The following is a 21,251-nucleotide window of genomic DNA, read 5'->3' as shown; positions in this document are numbered from 1 at the left end:
ACTTGCAAGAAAGAGATCTTCATTGAAAATACCTAGGCCCTATGTTCTAAAAAAATTATTAAAAGAAAGTTATATGCCAATCTCACTTGATCATTTCCAGTAGATTAAATTCATTGTGAACCATTAGAGTCGTACATGACTTTTAGAACATTCTCAATACTAGTCTACTCATGATTAATAAACTCTTTTGTTAAAAGAGTTAACCTCAACCTACAACCTCAGAAGTGTGAATCTATGCCGAAAGAGTTTCAAAGCCACAATCTTTTAAAGAAACCAAAATTAAAACAGCAAAGCAGCTATGACTTAAAGTATATCTGTTTCAAATAACAGTTCAGTATTCAAAATTACAAAAGTCATTTTTACAAACCATCTGACACTATTGAAAATTACCTATTAGGTATTTACCTGATTATCAAAAATAAAAATGCATATTGGTATAAACAAATATTTTCAAGTGCTCTTTCTCAGATATTACCCATCTGTATGTACCCATCTGTAACAAACCCTAACATACGGAGAACATAAATGATTTTCTGATGTTCTCAGAGGCATAAAACATTTGTCTAGTGTTCAATGTGGTAACCACACTCAAGCATCTTGGAAATATTTTTTAAAGACAACAAAAAAAGAGCTCATCAGAATGAAAAAATCTCGTTACCAAAGTGTGCACTCCAGATCACATAAAAAATATATTAGTTTCCACACTTATGAAAATAGAATGAATGAAAAACATTCTCATTTCATCTGCTAAAATAGCATTTTTATGGATCATGAACCCAGTATTAAAATAAATATGCCTTGTCTTGAATAACACTGTTAATTCCATATTTTCATGCTCTGAAAATGGAGAATGTATTTGGACTAATTCAAAATGATCATGTGATACCTTACAACAAAGATAAAAAGTACACAAAACAACCCCAGCCTCTGTATGACTAAAGAACATAATTTGAAAGTCAAAGTCTTGAAATCTTTGAAATCTAAATATCCTGTATAGATGGTGATGCAAGTTTCCTCTCACCCCTTCTCTTCAAAACTGAGGTGGATGTAATCAATCCGTATGTCAATGAGAATACTGAGCCTCTATAAGCAACACGAGATTCTCTTTACCCACAGGTTGTGCTACCCATTCTGAGAACTAATCATGCAGCATTTCATAGTTCAATTACATTCATTGCTCTTGTCATTTCAGAGTTCAATAAAGCCTTTTTTGAATTATAAGGAATGAATAAATGAGAAAAATGGAAATAAGTACATTTTGATGCTTATCAATAACTTTACAATGAGCATATTTAAGAGATTTCTTCAGAACAATAAGAAAAATGATCAGTACCATAGACACAGAGCCTCTAAATTTAAAATCTACAATGTCATAAAGGTGTTTGATGGTGGTCTTGTTTACTATGCCAGGGAAATCATTTGTAAGGAAAGAATTAAACAGATACTTTGTTAAGTCTGGTGGGATTTTATTAACTAACTTATACAGATAATGGGCCAACATTTGCTTTTCATGTGTAAAGAAAAAGATACAATAGTTTCATAGTCATTACAAAACCAAAAGCCCTATTTGGGGAAACCAAAGTGTTGCACGTATTGCTTATAAATTCAGTCACTCCTGCAGACAAATCAGATGTGTACATGATTTAATTTAGATAAAACCTATTTCAAAATGTATTCTAAGGATTACTCTCAATCAGGTTTTAAAACATAACCCTAGAATTTAAATAATAAATACAAATGTTTCAAACATTCTAAGTTTTTTGATGTGAGTTGCTTTCACACTGAGAAATGCCATGGGAAATTCTTAGGAGACATCAGGTTAAGGTTGTTTCACTCAACACATACCAAGGATGTGCCACTTTTCATGCCTAAAAGAGGAGTGGGGGAAAAAAATGTTACAAATCTGTACAGAAGACCTGTAAAAAAAGCTTGCCATTCAATTGCAAATCAAATAGGAACAATAATAGAATTCAGGTTTTTCCCCTCTTAACCTTTCTTCTTGATATAAATAAAAAATATAATCAAGTAGGTAAATAAAGATCTCACCACATTATGAAGATAATGAAGTGAATTATACATCATGGGAAACCACCATAGCCTTTCAACATGAAATTTTCCCAAGAATTTTATGGATGCCTTTGGCTTTATAAGCATAAAAATGACACGTCAAACAATCAGCCCAGAGAGAAGTTGATGAAACAAAAGACCTACCTGTCTCTTAAGAACATGATGACTTGGACCAGTTCACCAGCTAACATTACACCACAGACACAAGCACGACATGTGGTTTAGCAAGAATTCGAAAGACATGAGGAAAGGAAACTAAAACCTCCCTGAGCCAATGTCCTCAAATATAGTACAGTGACCCCCACATCTTCACCCCTATAAAAATGATACAATAAACACATGCTCACCTCCATAGGTCCAGGAAATGTATCATCCTTTCTCTCATCCTCATGGAGCTCCAGGAATCTTGGCTCAAGTAATGGAATCCAGGCGCTGCCTACCCATCTTTGCCCTGAGCCACCTGGGGCTGGTCAATCAGGAGAGAACTAACGAGCAAATGGCTCAGACTGAGCAAAAGTGTTACACTAGATACAGCAGGTCATCAGGATTGAGCACCAGGACAAGAACAGCTATGACAAAGAAGCAGTGGAAACATGGATACTGCAGATAGTTTGGCCAGCAACAACTGGTTATGGCGAAGTACTGGGTCAACATAATTTGATCTACAAATTCATTTGGTCAAATATGAATGTTCCAGTTTTCGTTTTTCAACTGCTGGTGAATTCTGGTGTGCGGCTGCCCTGTCACCCCACCTGCCTCAATTGCCCAAGATAAAAGCAAAGTTATTGGTGAGAAGTTCAGAAAACACACTTCCAACAACTGAGGATTCCTTGAAGCAATCAGACTGTTCTTTATTCCTTGGTACAAAACCGAAAATGTAGTCTGACAAGCTTAAGATCGTTTTACTAAAAAAGGACCACTGTAAAACATTCCAAATCCACCCCTTTGTTTGTTTGTTTGTTTTATAATGGATTACAAAACAATGGTATGTTTAGGGGAGAAAATAAAGTACTGATAAGCAAAAATGGAATATAACAGACATCAAAAACCACCCTGGAGAAAAAATAATAAGCAGTGATCCAAAACAGGATTAAACCATGTTTACCATGTAGATTATTTATTATACATACACATTTATAAAGTATCTCATTTTAAACTATGCTTAGGTATGTATACATTTTGTACAGTTTATATACATAATACATTTAGTATCAGACATTAAATCTGTTCCAACTTTGCAAGACGATGAAGACTACAGAGAAGACATATGGGCTAAAAGTTACTAAATGGAATGATGCAAAAATGCAGAAAAATAAGAAGTGGATGAAGTAAGTTTTTAAAAACACTGGAGAGGTTAACAAAATTTATGAATCAGAAAATAAGGGTGGGTTTTAACCAAATTGTCATTTAAACTTGCTGACTTGCTTTAATCCCAAATATGTTTAATCACTACAGGTGCTGGCTAGTGTTTGCGAGGTATCAGTATGTGCTTCCATGGCCTTTTTACATGGGTCCATTGCTAAATAAAATAGCACTAGATTAAAGCCTCAGTGTACTAGTTTCCTGTGACAGTTGTTAAAAAAAAAAAATTTTTTTTTCACCACAAACCTGGTTGTTTAAAACAATGCCATTTTATTTTCTCATGGTTCTGGAGGCTAGAAGTCTGAAGTCCGGGTCTTGATAGCACTGCACTCCCCACAGAAGCTCCAGGGGAGAATCCATTCCCTGTCTCCCATCTTGGAGCTGCCAGCATTCCCTGACTTGGGGCCGTGTTGCTCCAATAGCAGCCACCATGTTCTCAGGGATGCCTCTGAGACACTTCAGTTGGGCTCTTAGGGCCTTTCAATTGGGATCAGCCCCGCTCCTCAGATAACCCAGAATAATTTCCTCATCACAATATCGTAATCACATCTGCAAAGACCCTTTATTCATATGAGATAACATTTACAGGTTGCAGGCATTAGGGTCTGATGATCTGGCGTGGGGGGGTAGTATTTTTCAACCTACTACCCACAGTATTTGCAAAATTCTAAAATGTCCTTGAATCTGACCCACAATTTCTTATTAGAATTTCATTAGCGGTGTCTATCCTTTGCTCATTACCCAAAGCACAGGCCACCTATTTAAACGCTTCTGTTATTATCTCAATAGGTTCCATTTGAAAATACCTTAGGATCACCTCCCCAGGCCAAACTAATGCTTCTTGCTCTCTTTCCTGTTTATCGCCTGGTCTTCTGTGTTATCGTCCATGCAGTAGGACTTCGAAAATCAACCTTTTTCATCTTAAGTGCCACATCCAAACCATCCTTGAGCTCTGCTGGTCCTTCTTCAGTTCATTTCAGATCAGTCCCACTCGCCCTGCCCTATCTCCCATCGGTCCCGTCCTGGTTGTAACTGCAGGGGACAGAACTCAGCTAGAAGGCTGCCAGGCTCTATCCTCTACCTTGGCTCACCTCTATCCATTCTCTATTCTGCTGTCAGAGTGATCTTTCTCCAACTTTCTGAATCTGATCAACTCACTCATCTACTTGCAACCTTTGAAAAGGTCCCACTATTCTTGGATTTAAGTTCGAGCGGCACAGACCGGCTGCTATCTACACCCACAACTTCATCGCATATTTCTACCCCATTCCTTTCGTGTCTCTTAAGCAGCCCGAATTCGAGTCAGCTTTTTCTAAAATATCATGACTTTGTTTTTACTTCTACATTTGGGAACATACTCCAGGTTCCTGCCTTGCCAGGCCAGACAACCAGCCAACTCCGATTTATCTTCCAGAATCTGGCCAAGAGAGTACCTTGTTTAGGAAAGTATCTCTATACACTTTAAACAAGTGAACCGTACAGTGTACTATAGCTCAATAAGGCTATTACTAAAAAGAAAAGAAGAACGAATCGGGCTCAGTGATGGTCCCGAGTGCATTTAGTGTTATACACATCTTCTCCAAGACCCCCTGTGCCTACCTAACATTTCTACTATGTTGTCATCTCCTGGCTCGTGTGACTGCTTCAGGGCACGGCCATGACAAATTAATCTCCACATTCTCCTGGAGTAGGATCATGTCTGGCAGAATGTGGACACTCTGTAAATGTTTGCTGAGTTAGTGACAAGATTATATAATCCTTCAACAGAGCATTACAGGCTTGAAACCAATCATAGTAAGTCCAGCACGTGTTAGAAAGGAGTCTACAGTCACCTGGATGGAAGTTAGTTATATATAATTCACCACTTCGAAAATAAATCACCTTTGGGGCTAAATTCCTACTAGAAATGACCAATACTAAAATTCAAAGTGTAGCCATTAGAATGTAATCGTACTTTAGACAATATAACCCTTTCCCAAAGAAATACAGTCTTTGTCCTCAATTTGTGTTCCAGGCATTAGTGTTCATATTTACCAATCTGCTTACAGGGATGAGTCATCAACCAGCTGCTTTAAGCTGTGTTTAATTAGCTTTAAAGCATTTTTCTAAGAGCTTCTGTCCTTCCAACTTAAGCTCCATTAATTTTCTTGGCTGCCACATTATGGAACAAACAAAGTGAACATGTCCTTTTTCATGGGGCCAAATCATTCATTATAAATACTTATATGCGGTATCCACACGTAATGGAAGAGTAGTCATTTCTTTGCATCACCAAATACAAAAACTTTCATTTTTTTCCTGTTTCCAAAGCTTTATCTACACATGGTAAAGACCAATCCTCACAGGATGTTACTTTTAATAACCAAGTTTTCATTAATGGCCAAAAGAAGAGAATCATTCGTAATTCCGTTCTTCACTATAAAAGAATACAGACCATAAGAATTCTATCCAGATAATGTGGGCCAATTTTAGATGCTCAATCTATTAACTGCTTTCCTAAGAGAGTATGTCTTCTGACATAGGAAACTTGGCCTCCTCTCCAGCGGCTGGCAGGAAAGAGACAGAGAGAAGAAAAGGGCAAAGGACCATTCTTGCCTTCCTCGATCGGGTGGGATGGAGTAGGAAAGAGTCTGAAGAGTTTCTCTTGGTAACTCCCAGTTTTCTACCTGACTGGTTTAGAAGAGATTATATTCTAAATACCCCCACTATCCCACTACAATTTGGTGCCCCAGAACCTTGCTTGCCTTTTTTAGAACTCTGTGATTTAGCTTTTGCTTCTTTATCCTTTCACTGTCTCTCTCCACTGCGAGGATGTAAGCCTCCATGTCCAGTCCCTCTCACTAAACTCAATGCCTTACGCATTCTGGGAATGCGGTGAATGTTGGAAGGGAGCAGAGAGAGTAAAGTCTGAAATCAGGAGGGCCTGAGATGGAAATTTATACTAGTGAGAAAGTTCTAGACAGAGGTCAATCTTGAGTAAAGTGGGGGCAGACAGGGTAGAAGAAAACACAAATCAGCCTCTGCTTCTGGCTGCCATGAGGAACAGGCAGCCTTGGGAGAGGAACACGGCCCCTTGAGCACTCCTAATGCCCTACTTATTCTATTTGGTTTCATTAACAGGATAGCAACAGTATTATTTTTCAAGTAAATATATGCTGCTCCTGTCACATTATGGTTCATGTAGACTTGCTGGTCAGTCGACCTTTTCTAACATTGTTTCTGTGGGAAAATGAGCTACAAATTCCAAATAACTGACTCACCAAGATTTATAATATAACCAGTTCAAATTATAACCTGGTTTTCATTTCAGCTGTCCCCTATTTCCCTCTTCTCTTTCTTTTCATGTTTCTCATTCTCTCAGCTGTCTTCCCTCCCCCGCCCCCCCCACGCTCATGTACCTGCACGCCCATGTGCTTAAGTGCACACACCTTATATTCTCTCGAAATAAGAACATAAACAAACATACCCGGTCTCATATCCAGTTACCAGGTCTCGGAATTCTTCCTTAATCATGAAAATTATGAGTCAGATATATGGAGCTCACACTCCAGTCCAATTCACATGCTCGTTGAGGCCTCATCAAATAGCCAGCTGGTTAGTGTCCTGATTCCAGTCTCTTCTCCTTTCAGTCTATCCTGAATATACCAGTAGCTCATAACTGCCTCTAAAGCACTATTCTGCATCATGTTAGGTCTTTTTCTTCTCACATAGCTTCCATGCCAAGTGAAGAGAGTTTCCTCCCCAAATTCAGTCGAGGATTGCTATATCACAATCCTATCCCACCTTCCCAACTTCACTTTCTATCACTGCAGCCCCAGGACTGCATTTAGATCATTTCTTTATTTCTTAAGCACACACTTAACCATCCTACCTGTGTGTCTTCACTCATGTTCCTTCTCCCTCTGGTCTTCCTTTCTTTCCCCGTCATCCTTTTATGATCAAATCAAGCCCCAGATCCTTCGTAAAAATTTCCCAATCACCCCACGATACAAGGTTCCCTTCTATATTCTTTCTGTGTTTAGGAGAACTCCATGCATTTGTGCAACGTTTTCATAGCTTTTTTCCCATATGTTTCCTAAGACAGCCTCACAACAACACAGTGAAGTGGGTACTGTAAGTATGTACAATTCACAGATAAGGAGAAAGGTTTTCAGAGATGCGAACTGATTTACTTCAGCTTGCAGAGCTGGAATGTGGCAGGAAATTATCTTTAAACCCTGGTCTTCTGATTTCATGTTAAATCCCCCATTTGGCACTTACTATAAACTGCCTTGGGTTGGTAATTATTTGCGTCATTTTTGCGCGGTCTTCCAAATTAGATTATAAGCTCCATGAAGGCAGTAGCTATGTAGAGAACTTGTCCCAGTGCATTATAATACACAAGATGAGAATTCAATAAATATTTGACTGAATGATTCTATGAGTAGGTCAATCCACTCATTCACCCCACTTAAGAAGCTTCTGTGATTCCGCTCTCTGTCTTTTGTCCAATATTTGGATTCTGAGTGCTCACCTGAACACTCTATGAAAAAATGCAATATATCTTGGCTATTTTCAAACTTCTTAACCTACTCATCCCCAAAACAGGCTGCAAATTCCCTTACATTTAAATTCCCCATAAGTTCCTTTGATGAATAAAATGAGACCAGCAGTTATTTCAATCTTGGCCAATGTTGGCCACAAGTTGTAGGAATAAAAGGTGGGGAAAACGGTAAGTGAAGTTGAGTCATCTGGCACACTTGCTGAAAACACATATATCCAGGATTCAGATCCAGCACTTTTTCAATCATGTTTCCTTACCCCAAGTTATATTGAACACATGACCCCAGGGAGCATATTACCCAACGAGCCATTGGCAAAGTGACGCTGGCTGAAGGCTCAGCAACAGACTAGGCTGTTTGTATTCACCATTTGTTTGTGTGGGCACAAGTACTCATGATTGTAATTCATACTGCAGGTGAATTTTCTGCTAGTGACATTCTCCCTGTTTTATAAAAAAAAGGATTAAATATTTCAATATCTTATAATGTTCCGCAAAGAGCTGTTGTAGCATGTGAGTCTGGAAGTCACTGAACAACAACAGGGTACCTGACAGGTGTATTTAAATAGAGGATTTTAGGAGAGGAAAAGAACTTCAGTATTGAGAGCTGAATTCAGAAGGTACTCACAGGCTCTCCCCGTGATCCATCCTGCCCTGGAGCACCTGGAGGTCCTGCTTCTCCCTTTTGATGATAAAAAAAAATAAAACAGAAAATTACAATTTCAGGCATGTTTATAAAATAGTGATATATAACACTGAGTATTAAAGTACCTTAGATACAAACATAAACATTACTTCTAGATTATTATTATTAATAATGTTATATGGCCACAGAGAGTAACTATACTTATGAGTACAGCATAACATATAGAATTGTTGAATCACTATGTTGTATACTGGAGATTGTCTACAGCACTTTAACAAAAAAATGTAACACCGTATGTCAACCATACTTCAATAAAAAGTAAATATTCAAAATTTTGTTTGCTATTTTATCATTTACTTAATATTGAAGAAAAATTCTAGTAAGTGTACAGGATTTTTTAGGTATAATTATAGATTCTATTAACAAGTTAGGTAAAAGGCCTAAATAAAAGGAGATATATATCCTATTTATGGGCAGAAAAACTCATTCATAGTCATGAAGCTATAAAGTCTTCGTAGCATAAAGATGTTAGATGTCTCCAAATTAATCAAAATTTAATGCAATTTCAAAAGAAATCCCAAGAAAATATTTGTTGTAATGTGGAAAAATTATTATAGGATTTAAGTAGAAGAAGAAATTACCAAATGGCCAAGACATTTTAGGAGAAGACCAAAAGGGTGAAATGAATTTGTTCCTGAACACACATCCAGCTATGGGAGTTAAGAATATATACCACCAACCCAGGGAGAGATAAAAGATCACTGGAACAGAAAAGGGAGTCCAAAACTGCCTTCGATAAGTTCAGTATCTGGAAAGGAACCAAAACTGCAACAAATGGTACTTGGACTATTAAATATCATTTAAAAAATTAAAACTGAATAATCACACACATGCACACATAGAGGAAATAATACCAAGGTATGAAAAGTAGAATTTTAAATACTTTTGAAGGAAACAGAAGAAATTATATTTATAAGTTGGGGGCAGAGAAGAATTTTTAAAGTAAAATGTAATAAAACAAACCGTAATAAATTTTGATTATCTGACTGCATTAAAAACATAATGGCTTATCAAAAGATATTTCAAAAGTCTAAAGACAGACTACAGAGTAGAATAATAAATTTGCATGTAATAACAAAGGGTTAGCAAATTAGTACCTAGAATGTGAAAGCCTTCTAATACTCAATAAGAGAAATAAAAAATTAAAACAGATTATATAAAATAGATATGAAATTTAAAAATTCCTTCTGTATTACTGATTTTAACCCTTCCTGACATCAAATAACTTATTATGAAATTCATGAAGTGACTATATAAATATCCAATCTATTATGGCAGCAGATAATTGAGTTAATTTATAAAATAACTCTGATACTGTACACTCATGAGAGTAGGACATTACATTTATTGCCAAGGTAAATGTGACCACGGTTTATATCAATCATTTCATCTTTACTTTTATTTAACTTTTTACTTTAAAGTTGATCATTCTGTTGGAATGGAGCCACTGGATTGGATCATTCTTCTGGATCTATTTGAACTGATCATTCTAATTTGACCTTGCCTCCCAACAGTTACGTTTTAAAACCAAAATAAAGCTTTCATTAAAAATGGAGTTACTTATAAGTTATTACTTGAAATTATTTGAAACTTTAACTTAGTATCCACCTAGTTAAAATTAACACCTAAAATGTTTATTTTTAGGTGACTATAATAACTAGCATAGTTTTTAGTTATATGCCTTTAAAATCCTATGCTTAAATGATTTAAGCATCTTATTTTGTATCCACCCTTTCGCATCCTCAAAACATTTCCCAAATTTTCAGTGTATATAATAGTATCTGATACTACTTTACAATAAATATTAGAGGAATTTATTCCTAAAATGTGTAATATTCACAGGTCAGTACAGCTTTAAACTACCAGAGACAGTGTCATAAAGGGCAGGGGTGGGAAGAAGCGTCTTAAAATACACACACAGACACACCCTCTAGGCTTTTTGAAGCCTTCTAGTCATCAGGAGCCATGATTTTGTTTTCTATTCAGCAAAGTGTTGCATCCTAACCATGTTCTCTGCAATGATGCCACACTTTGTTTCATACCAGAGAAAACACTTCATTCTACGTGAGAGCAAGAAAGCAAAGCAAAAAGCATTTTTCTTGTAAATACTTCAAATGCCTGGGTTGAAATCGGTCTAAGGGTGAAAGAGTCTCAGAATACACGTACTGATGCACATGCCAACGTGGTTTTCCACAGTTTCATATTCCAATGAATTTCCCAAAATTGTAGAAAAGGAATCACAGAAGGAAGAACCAATAAAACCTGGCTAACATAATCAACACTTGGAAAAAAAAAATTCAACCATATCACATTATGGAAACACGGATTCTCTCACTTTCATGAATTCTTGCATTTCATAAGGACAGTGAAATACCAACTCAAGCCAAATAGTTCATCTGGTCCAATTTTATTTACAAACACTTGCTGACAAGTTGACAGCGGACAACAGAGGGAGCAAAGCACAATGTTTCCTGTAAGTTAACCAAATTGGGAGGTGCTGCTGGCCCAACGGTTCTACAGAAAAGCTTATGAAAACACCAAAGAGAAACAAAGATATATGTAGGATTCACTAAGTCTAAAAGCTCTAGGTCAAAAAGTCTGAATAATTAAAGGGATGTGTCAGGACCTAACACAATAGGGAAATACTGCAATGACTATACCTAAACTTAACATTCATATTAACAGTCAGGAGGATTCACCCAAGCCATTGGTGCTCATGGACAGCCCCCACATCAGCCAGCTCAGCTTCAGGTCATGTGGGAACTTCAAAGGGCAAAATTTCAGGCCCTCCTGCAGACCTAATGAATCAGACACACCGGATGGGGGAGCCCAGCATTTGGCCCTTAACAGCTGTCCAGCTGATTCTGACGATCTGAGGACCATGGCATATCTATAAGTCCTCAGGCCACTGACCTTCCCATACCTCCGGGTATTGTCATATGTGACTTGCAAACAAATCTGCAGTTTAGCTCTTCTATATATAAAGGGAGGAGGGCAACTGTCAAATAGTAAAGTAAATGCTATTTACTATAAATAAATAGTATTTATTTATCCCAATAAATCTGGGATTACCTAACTACTCTGCCTGGTAAAAATTTCTCCATTTACTTCTCTGATGACCCAATCTTATTTTTTTCTAATTAGCAGGATGTTTTTTAAAACGTAACTAATCATCATCAAGGATTATCAATAACAAAGTCCCCAAATTATTTGAAGATTTATTTTTATTCCTACTTCATGGACATGATAATACTTAATTATATGAATAAAATATCATCTAGTCTTTATCAACTACAGCAGTGGTTCTTATACTAGCTGCATCAGAATCTTTGGGAGAATTTGTTAGACTACAAATTGTGGACTCCACTCCAGAGTTTCTGAGGTATGGGGCAGATGCTAGGAATTAGCATTTCCAATGGGTTCCTGAAAAGTGCTAATACAGTAGCTTTTGGGACGACTGCTCTAGCCCAGATCTCCAGCTGCTTATACATCCTTTCTGCTCTTACCAACACCTCTCTACAATGACACTGTATATTTAGCTTCACACTTGGCACCGAGTTTTAGGATGGCCAAGTTATTCAACAGGTATGTTGTTTATATAGGTGTTTTCCTGATACACACATTCTTTAAAGGCAAGAAATATTTTTTGTTTTGTTTTGTTTTTCATTACCTAGAACACTTACAGTAATGCTGAGCAGAATGTAAAACTATATATAAGGTTATATGTCCCCTTCTTCATAAACACTAAAACATATCAAGGAAGGAGGAATGAGTTGTTTATTCTTAAATGTTTAATTTCAAGGGGATAAAGGAAATGGGGAAAAACACTGACAGATAAGGTGACAGCATTTGCTGTTGTAAAATTATGCACACTGGTTATGAAAAGATGATGGTAAATCATCTCTACCTCGAAGTGTCCTCTTGATAGCCTGAATAATGTTTCACAGGGAAATGAAGAATGGTTTCTTTTGGGTCATTTTCCATAAAATAATTAAATGCAATACACAACCTGTGAAATTCAGTATTATGATCAGAACCTAATCTGATTATTTGATTGCTTTCATGGTCTGGAGAACCTGGTGTATATATATTTGTTTGGCTGGTAGATAAAGGCACACAGCATGCCCCTGGCTCTAATTTATCATTTTGCTATCCTATTATTAATTTCTTTTTTGATATAAAAGAATTGAAAAAAAAATGGTATGCTAAACATTATTTCTAAATCCAGTTTTTACAGCTAATGTCAAAGATGATTTACTCCACAAAAAGCAGCTATTTTTAAGAAGGAAATTTAACCAAAAACAGACATGTAAAACTTGCATTGCATGTGTATTTCCTTTCATGCTATGGTCTCTGGTACTTACCCACAAGAAACTAAAGAACGGAGAGTAATTTAGTTTGTGGCCATAGCAACCCTCAAAGTCAGGTGGGTGACCATTAAAACATAATTTAATTTTGAAGAGGTTCTTTATTTTGTTGTTAAATACTTTATATTGACTTTGATCTTACTACATGGTTTATTCTTAGTTTGTAAACAAACCTCTAGCATGCCAAAGGATATACTGAAGATCTAAGATGTAGGGAAGCTTGCTTACCAAATAAACAGACAAGAAGTTTGGGAGGAATCATCAGAGGGGAATCACACAGACTAGGCCTTGAATTCTAGCTCTGCCAAGTAACTGAATGCACTTCTGGATAAATTAATTCATCTGTCTTAATCTGACCTTCCTGTTTAAGTGACATTAATACTCCCAATGTCATGGCTTTTTTTTAACAAAATAAATTAAGAGGCTTCATGAAAGTGCCTTGCACATCTCTAGGCACAGAAGGGAAGATTCATAAAATTAGCTCTCCACTGCCACCAAAAAGTTGGGGTCTCAAAAAATCTTTTGTCTTATGATTTGTTTTAGGCTGCATTCTTTCAAATAATACAGTATTTTTATATTTCTACTGCTATGGTTTAGCATTGTTATTTAGAAAAAATGAGTAAAAAATACAGTTAATATTTTAATATTTTAAAATGTCATAAAAACAGTAGAGTCAATAATTTCATCATCATTTTCTATAATTGAGAAAGATCATTTGGGTGTAACCTGATTTTTCAACAATTTGGTGAAAGAAATTTTCATTGGTTATCAAATTATGTCTATGTGATCTTAGACAAGTTATTAATTTTCTCCATTCCTTTGTTTCTTCATCTGTAAAAGGATAATTTTTTTTTTTACTTATAGTTCAGTGATTTAAGAGATTTAATGTGAGAATGCATATAAAGTGCTGGGAAAAGAGCCAGGCCTGTAGTAAGTATCCAATACATTATGTCTCTTGCTATCATGTGTCCTATCCTGTGTTCACTTCTGGTCATACCCAGTTTAAACACCATTTTACAGTATTTTAACTGCTAACTGGAATTCTTATCCCTTTACCTCACTGTTATCTGCCACACTTGCCTAGGCAAACCTCAATATTCAGTAAATCAAACTGAAAGTTTCCTCGGACCCACACTTAGGCTTTGAAGTATAGCCACAGGAGGGGGAATACAGTACTACAGTCACAGAGACTAACTTTCAGCTTCAGTGCGACATCAACGCATCTTCTCTATTTCCTCAATCTCCTCTGGGCCACATTTTCCACACAGCTAAATAAGAGGTTCTCCAATTAACAAAAACTACCTCTTCCCTGTCTCTTTCCTGTCTCTCAACTGGTGACAACTTCACTTCATAAGAGAAAACAGAAGTCAACCATCTTGTCACCAAACCAACACACTAACCTGAATTTTCAGCCACCCACTTTTTTTTTTTTAACCTTTCTCTCTGTCTTCGAAGATTTTATTCATTTGGCAGAGAAAGAGAGAACATGTGCATGAAAGCACAAGCAAGGGGAGCGGCAGGCAGAGGGAGAAGCAGGCTCTGCACCATGCAGGACCCTGGGATCCTGATCTTAGCCCAAGGTAGAAACTTAAGGGACTGAGACACCCAGGTGCCACCCCACTTTTGTTTTTAACAGTGAAAAAGGTATCCCTCCTCCAACTTAAGATAATCCTTTCCAGTTTTGTTCATTCTCCCATTCCTTCCCCTCTCTAAATGAGACAGAGCTCCTTATCAGGATTTAACTACTTGCTGGACATCTACTCTTAAATGTACCACAGAAATCTTACATGCACACACTGTACTTCTCATTTCTCCACCTCTGAACAGAAGACATACTTAATGTTATGCCCCAATAATGGGTCCGTGATTAAAGGAGCGAGACTGATACAAAGCGAAGGTCATGCAAAGCTTTATTTCGCGCCAAGCATCAAGAATCTAACCGAACGTTCGGGGCCGCATCTCTTACAAGAGAGGGCGACCCTTCTCTGTTTCACAGACTAGCGTTTAAGGGCAAAGGCCAGGCGGTCGGGCCTGGCCACGCACAGGTGGCCAATGAGATTGTAACACACACAGGAAACTCCACAGTGATGCTAGGTGACCAATTGAGTTACACTTTACCCTAGTAGACATTTGAACCAGCCTATTACACCTTGATTGGGATTGGCGCCCAAAAGGCTCCCAAAGGGCGGGGCCCATACTCCTTGGTAACCAGGGAGACAGTATGCATCCCCTCACTGATCGGATGTCCACCTGGCCTCACCCACCTTTGTATCTGGGCTTTGTTACCTGAAGCTGGTTTCCGGGACTTGCCTCCAAGTAAATCCCCTGGGGGAAGGGGAGCTGGGACAGTTTCTAAATAGGTCCTTACACTTAACCCATCCCAACAAATAATTCCATTAAATAAACATCAAACTTCACTATACATAAAAAGGAGATGCTCAAGAAATTAGAAGCCTAGTAAGCCACTCCAACTTTTATACTCCTATTAGTAGAGGTCTAAATACATATAAAACATTTCAAATTGAGAAAATTTGCAGACAATATCCAAACAAAACTACTAAATGAAAAACATAAAATGAGAATCCAAACATTTCAGTAAATTTCCCTCACACAAAAACAAACATGAAGCAGGAAAAAAAAGGAAAAACTGCAACAAAATGTCATAACCTGGGTTAATATTATATAAGCATTTTTAGATGTAAACAAGGAAGATTAAAAAATAATACAGGAATTCAGGAAATAAATTGAAAATATAAAATAATCTCAGATATTACAATTAAATCACTAGAAACTAAGGGAGAAAACATTTAACTTTAAATTTTTAAAGCCACTGAGGAAAAAAACTAAACACAGCCAATAAAAATGACATTTTTAAAAAGATAAAAAGGATCAGAAAAGTGGTAGAAGATAGTCAAAGAAGTTGCAACGGATCTAAAATTAGAGTCCTCAGATATAAATTAAAACAATGTGACAGAACTTCTTTTTTATTTTTTTTATTTAATTTTATTTTTTCTCAGTGTTCCAATATTCATTGTTTATGCACCACACCCAGTGCTCCTATTTATAACTATATTCCAAGGGGCACCTGAATGGCTCAGTCAGTTAAGCAGCCAGCTCTTGGTTTCGGCTCAGTAATCTCAGGGTTATGAGATCGAGTCCAGCATCAGGCATCATGCTCAGCATGGAAATTCTCTCTCCCTCTCCTTCTGCCCCTTCCACTCATGTTTTTTCTCTCTCTAAAATAAATCAATAAAAAATTTTAAAATATATATATATATATATTTAAAAAACTATAATCCAAGATAATACTCCAGAATTACAAGAAGCCTTGAATCTACTTATTCAAAGGATTCTGGGATAAGTGGAATTCTTAAATCTGAGACATAAGTTGTGCTCTTAGACTTCCCACAGAAAGGTTTTTGTTTTGTTCTGTTTTAACGCTTCAGGCTTCCATACAAAAAGACAAAGCCATTTACAAAGGAAAGACAATCAGGTTGACATCAGCAGCACATATGAGAGCCCTACAGCAACATCTCAAAGAAATTCAAAGAAAAACAGTGACAAGACAAGAAGTCTTAATGCTATAATGACAGCAACAAGACAGTGACAGCCAAATTGTCATTCAAGTAGCAAGAACAAAGAAAACATGCTAAAACACAAGAATTCAGAGAATACTGTATTCACAAGCACTTCCTAAGCAATTCCTAAGCAAAACAATAGAAGAAGTTTCATAAACCAAAATGATGGCTACGAATTATTGGTAAAGGGACTGATGAGAAACACCATACTTAACTGCAAATTTGAAACAAAGGTGGAGAAAGAGTAGAAAATAGTTTATAAATATTACATAATCTGACAAAGTAGAAGTAATAGCATTAAACAAACAAGAAAAGGAGGAAGGAAAGGGAAAAATAGAATAAATTCATAACTGACACAGAAATGATAAAGTATCATTTGAAGTTGGCAATGCAAAGCATGTCTAAGGGAGCCAAAGGGTTGCTAAAGAAATTCTAAACTGTATTTGTATAGACTACTAGAGGTATTTGTATAAAGACCCTTAGTTGTTAACACTGCTATATTATGTATTTGAAAGTTGCTGAGAGATTAGAGATCCCGAGTTCTCATAATAAGAAAAAAATTTTTGGACCTATATGAGATGATGGATGTTAACTAGAGTTTTTTGTGGTAATCATTTCACAATAAAAGTAGGTCAAATCATTACAATGTACAACTTAAATTTATACAGTGCTGTATGTCAATTATCTCAATAAAACTGGAAGGAAAAAGAGCACTGGAAAAACATAAACTTTCCTAAGTCCTAAAGAAAGTAAAAGCATAAAGAAATTAAAAACTGACCACAATGAAAAAAAAAGCATAGTAAATAGAACATAATGCACATAGTAATATAACAAAATTATAACATAAGCATTATGATAAATGTAAGACCAAACCTACTAGTGAATAAAAACAGACTCAATCTCTTAAAAGGAAAAAAATTCAGATTGCTTTTAAAGGCAAAGACCAACTCTATGCCTCAGATAAAAGAAACAACTAAAAATTATTGAAAAAGCAAACAACAGAAGAATGTGCAAAGGTTTAGCAAACAAATAAGAATAATCAAAATGAAGAAATGCAATTCTTCTAAATAAGGCAAAGCAAACTTCCAGCTAAAAATTATTAGGGAAGACAAAAAAGTGATAGTTGATAATGTCAAAAGCCACAATTCAAAATGAAGATGTAACAGTTATGAATATCCACACAACAAATTAAAACCATATGTATGAAACAGAGAATAGAAGAAGCATAGATGAAAATGACTAGAGTTCACAAGATAGGTAAAACAAAACAAAAATTAAGTATATAGAATATTTAAAGAAGATATTCAATAAGAAAATTTTACAAATGTATATTGAGTTTCACATTCTCAAAATAGAAATTTACCTTCTTACAGGACAGGAAACATTTCTGACAGTTGAACATATAATAAGTATAAGAAAAAATTTCAACAAATCCCATTAAGAAATGAAACAAGATGGGATCAGGTGGGAGACAAACCATAAGAGACTCTTAATTTCAGGAAACAAATGGAGAGTTGCCGGGTGGCTGGGTAATGGACATAGGAGAAGATATGTGCTATGGTGAGTGTTGTGAAATGTGTAACCCTGATGATTCACAGACCTGTACCCTTGGGGCAAATAATATATTATATGTTAATTAAAATTATAAATAAATAATAAATTATACAAATAATATTTTCTGATATAGTATAATAAAGCCAGAAATTGACAACAGAATTAAAATAAAAGGATTTTCAACCTAAATTTTTTTAAACTTTCAAACAATTTCTAGGAAAAAGAAAAATATAATAAAAAATTACAGAATTTCTAAAAAGTAATAGTTTAAAAACATTGTACATTAAAATCAAGGTGACACAATTGAAGCAATAATTTAAAAATATATATAATTTAAATACTAAAAGCAAAAAATAGTAATGCAATGAAAATAAATGACTTCACTTCCCAATTGTAAAATCTAGAAAAATGTGAGAAAAAAGGAAGGAAATAGTACAGACAAAAATAAAAACAAAACAAAACCCAAAAATGGAAAAAAAAATAAAGTTAATAATTAACTTACAATATTGGATCTTTGGGAAAAAAAAATAAAAAGAACATAATAGAGAAGCCAAAACCTCATTTATAATCAAGGAAAAAAAAAAAAGTAGAAAGCAAAAGCATAAATAGTCTAAGAAATAACAAAGGGAGAATAATCACTGAAACCAAGAAAACTTTTTAAAAAACATAAAAGGACAGGCACCTGAGTGGCTCAGCTCTGCCATCCAATCAGGTCATGCATGATCCCAGGGTCCTGGGATGGAGCCCTGCATCAGGCTCCCTGCTCAGTGGGGAGCCTGCTTCTCCCTCTCCCCCTGCTTGTGCTTTCTCTCACTCTCCCACTCTCTATCAAATAAATAAATAAAGTCTTAAAAAAAAAGAAAGGAATTTGCACAATTCTGTACAAGTCATTTGAAAAATCTAGATGGAATGACTGATTTCCTAAGAGAAAGAAGTATACTATTATTGACCCCGTGAGAGACAGACTGCTTCAGCCAACCAATTTCCATGTAAGAAATAAAAGTTATCAAGAAGCTTTTCAACACAGAGAATATCAGGCCCAGATGATAATGGAGAAGAGAAGGAAAAACCCCGTGGTGCATGAATTCAATTGTAACCACCAATAATAAATGTAATATATAAAATCAAAAATGAAAAACATTAAAATCGTACATTAAAAAGACAAGAATACAGCATAAAAATAGGCAAGAGATCAATGTAATAGAACAGAAAGCCCAGGGGCGCCTGGGTGGTTCAGTGGGTTAAAGCCTCTGCCTTCGGCTCAGGTCATGGTCTCAGGGCCCTGGGATCGAGGCCCGCATCGGGCTCTCTGCTCGGCAGGGAGCTTGCTTCCCTTCCTCTCTCTCTGCCTGCCTCTCTGCCTACTTGTGACCTGTCTGTCAAATAAATAAATAAAATCTTTAAAAAAAAAAAAGAAAGAAAGAAAGAAAAGAACAGAAAGCCCAGAAATAAACCCACATGTATATGGTCAATTAATCTTTGACAAAGCAGTAAAGAATAGCCAATGGGAAAATGACAATATTTTCAACAAACGGTGTTGGGAAAACTGGACATGCAAAAGAAGAAAACTGGACTGCTGGCATACACCAAACACAAAGATAAATTCAAAATGGATTAAGGACTTAACTGTGAGACCTGAAACTATAAAAATCCTAGAAGAGAGCACAGGCAGTAATTTCTCCCACATTAGCCATGACAACTTTTTCCTAGATATGTTTCCTGAAGCAAGGGAAACAAAAGCAAAAATAAATGATTGGGACCACATCAAAGTAAAAAGCTTCTGCACAGCAAAGGAAACAATCAACAAAACTAAAAGATAACCTTCTGAATGGGAGAATGTATTTGCAAATGACATCTCTGATAAAGGGTTAGTATCCAAAATAAAGAATTTATACAACTCAACAACCAAAGAACAAATAATCCAACTTTAAAAATGGGCAGAAGACATGAACAGAAATTTTCCAAAGAAGACATACAGATAGCCAACATACCCATGAAAAGATGCTCATCATCATTTATCATCAGGGAATGCAAATCAAAACTACAATTAGATATCTCCTCACACTTGTCAAAGTGGCTAAAATATAAAACACAAGAAACAAATGTTGGGAGAGGATGTGCATAAAAAGGAATACTTCTGCACTTTTGGTGGGAGTGCAAACTGGGACAGCCACTGTGGAAAACAGTATGGAGGCTCCTCAGTAAGTCAGAAATGGAACTACCGTATGATCCATAATTGCACTACTAGGTATTTACCCCAAAAATACAAAAGTACTAAGTCAGAGATACATGCACCCCTCTGTTTATTGCAACACTATTTACAATAGCTAAATTATGAAAGCAGCCCAAGTGCCCATCAATAGATGAATGGATAAAGATGTGGCATATATATACAATTGATTATTATTCAGCCAAAAAATGAAATCTTGCCATTTGCAACAACATGGATGGAGCCAGAGAGTATAATGCTAAGCGAAATCGTCAGAAACAGACAAATACCACATGATTTCATTCATATGTGGAATTTAAGAAACAAAAACAAAAAAAGAATAGGGAGAAACAAACCAAGAAACGGACTCTTAACAATAGAGAACAAACTGATGGTTACCAGAGGAGAGGTGCATGGGGGGAATGGGTGAGCTAAGTAAAGAGGATTAAAGAGTACACTATTCATATGTACACTATTCACAGTGAGCACTGAGTAATGGATAGAATTGTTGAATCACTATACTGAATAACTAAAATTAATATAACACTGTATGTTAACTACATTGGAAATTAAAATTTAAAACAATAAAATAAATTAATAAATAATTTTAAAAGGACAAGAAAAATGCAATGTTATAAATAAAATATGTCAACAAACTGAAAATGAAATGAAATTAATAAATCCCTGCAAATGCACAAATTACCAAAATGTACTCAAGAAGAAAGAGAAACACTAAAGAGCCCAAAATTTAGTAAAATAATTTAAATAGTAATTAGAATTTTCCTTACACTTACAAAACTCAAGTCCAGATGGTTTCACTGGTAAATTCTACCGAACAAGGAAAAAATGATACCAAGTCTACACAAAC

The 21,251-nt window shown here is 35.9% G+C and overlaps 1 protein-coding gene across 2 annotated transcripts in view; it reads right to left on the bottom strand.

Moving 5' to 3' along the window:
• LOC111152311 (collagen type XXI alpha 1 chain) overlaps positions 1-21,251 on the bottom strand; it is a 121,948-nt gene that overhangs the window by 30,959 nt on the left and 69,738 nt on the right. For both annotated transcript variants that reach the window (XM_022510789.1, XM_022510791.1), the window contains one exon: positions 8,598-8,651. In XM_022510789.1, the coding sequence (XP_022366497.1) occupies positions 8,598-8,651 (54 nt within the window). The remainder of the gene's footprint in view (positions 1-8,597; positions 8,652-21,251) is intronic.

Source organism: Enhydra lutris, unplaced genomic scaffold (assembly GCF_002288905.1).
Source record: "Enhydra lutris kenyoni isolate GAN:26980312 unplaced genomic scaffold, ASM228890v2 scaffoldscaffold28, whole genome shotgun sequence".
Classification (NCBI taxonomy): Eukaryota; Metazoa; Chordata; class Mammalia; order Carnivora; family Mustelidae; genus Enhydra; species Enhydra lutris.
Note: the sequence above shows the minus strand (reverse complement) of the source record. Positions and strands in the feature narration are given on the sequence as shown.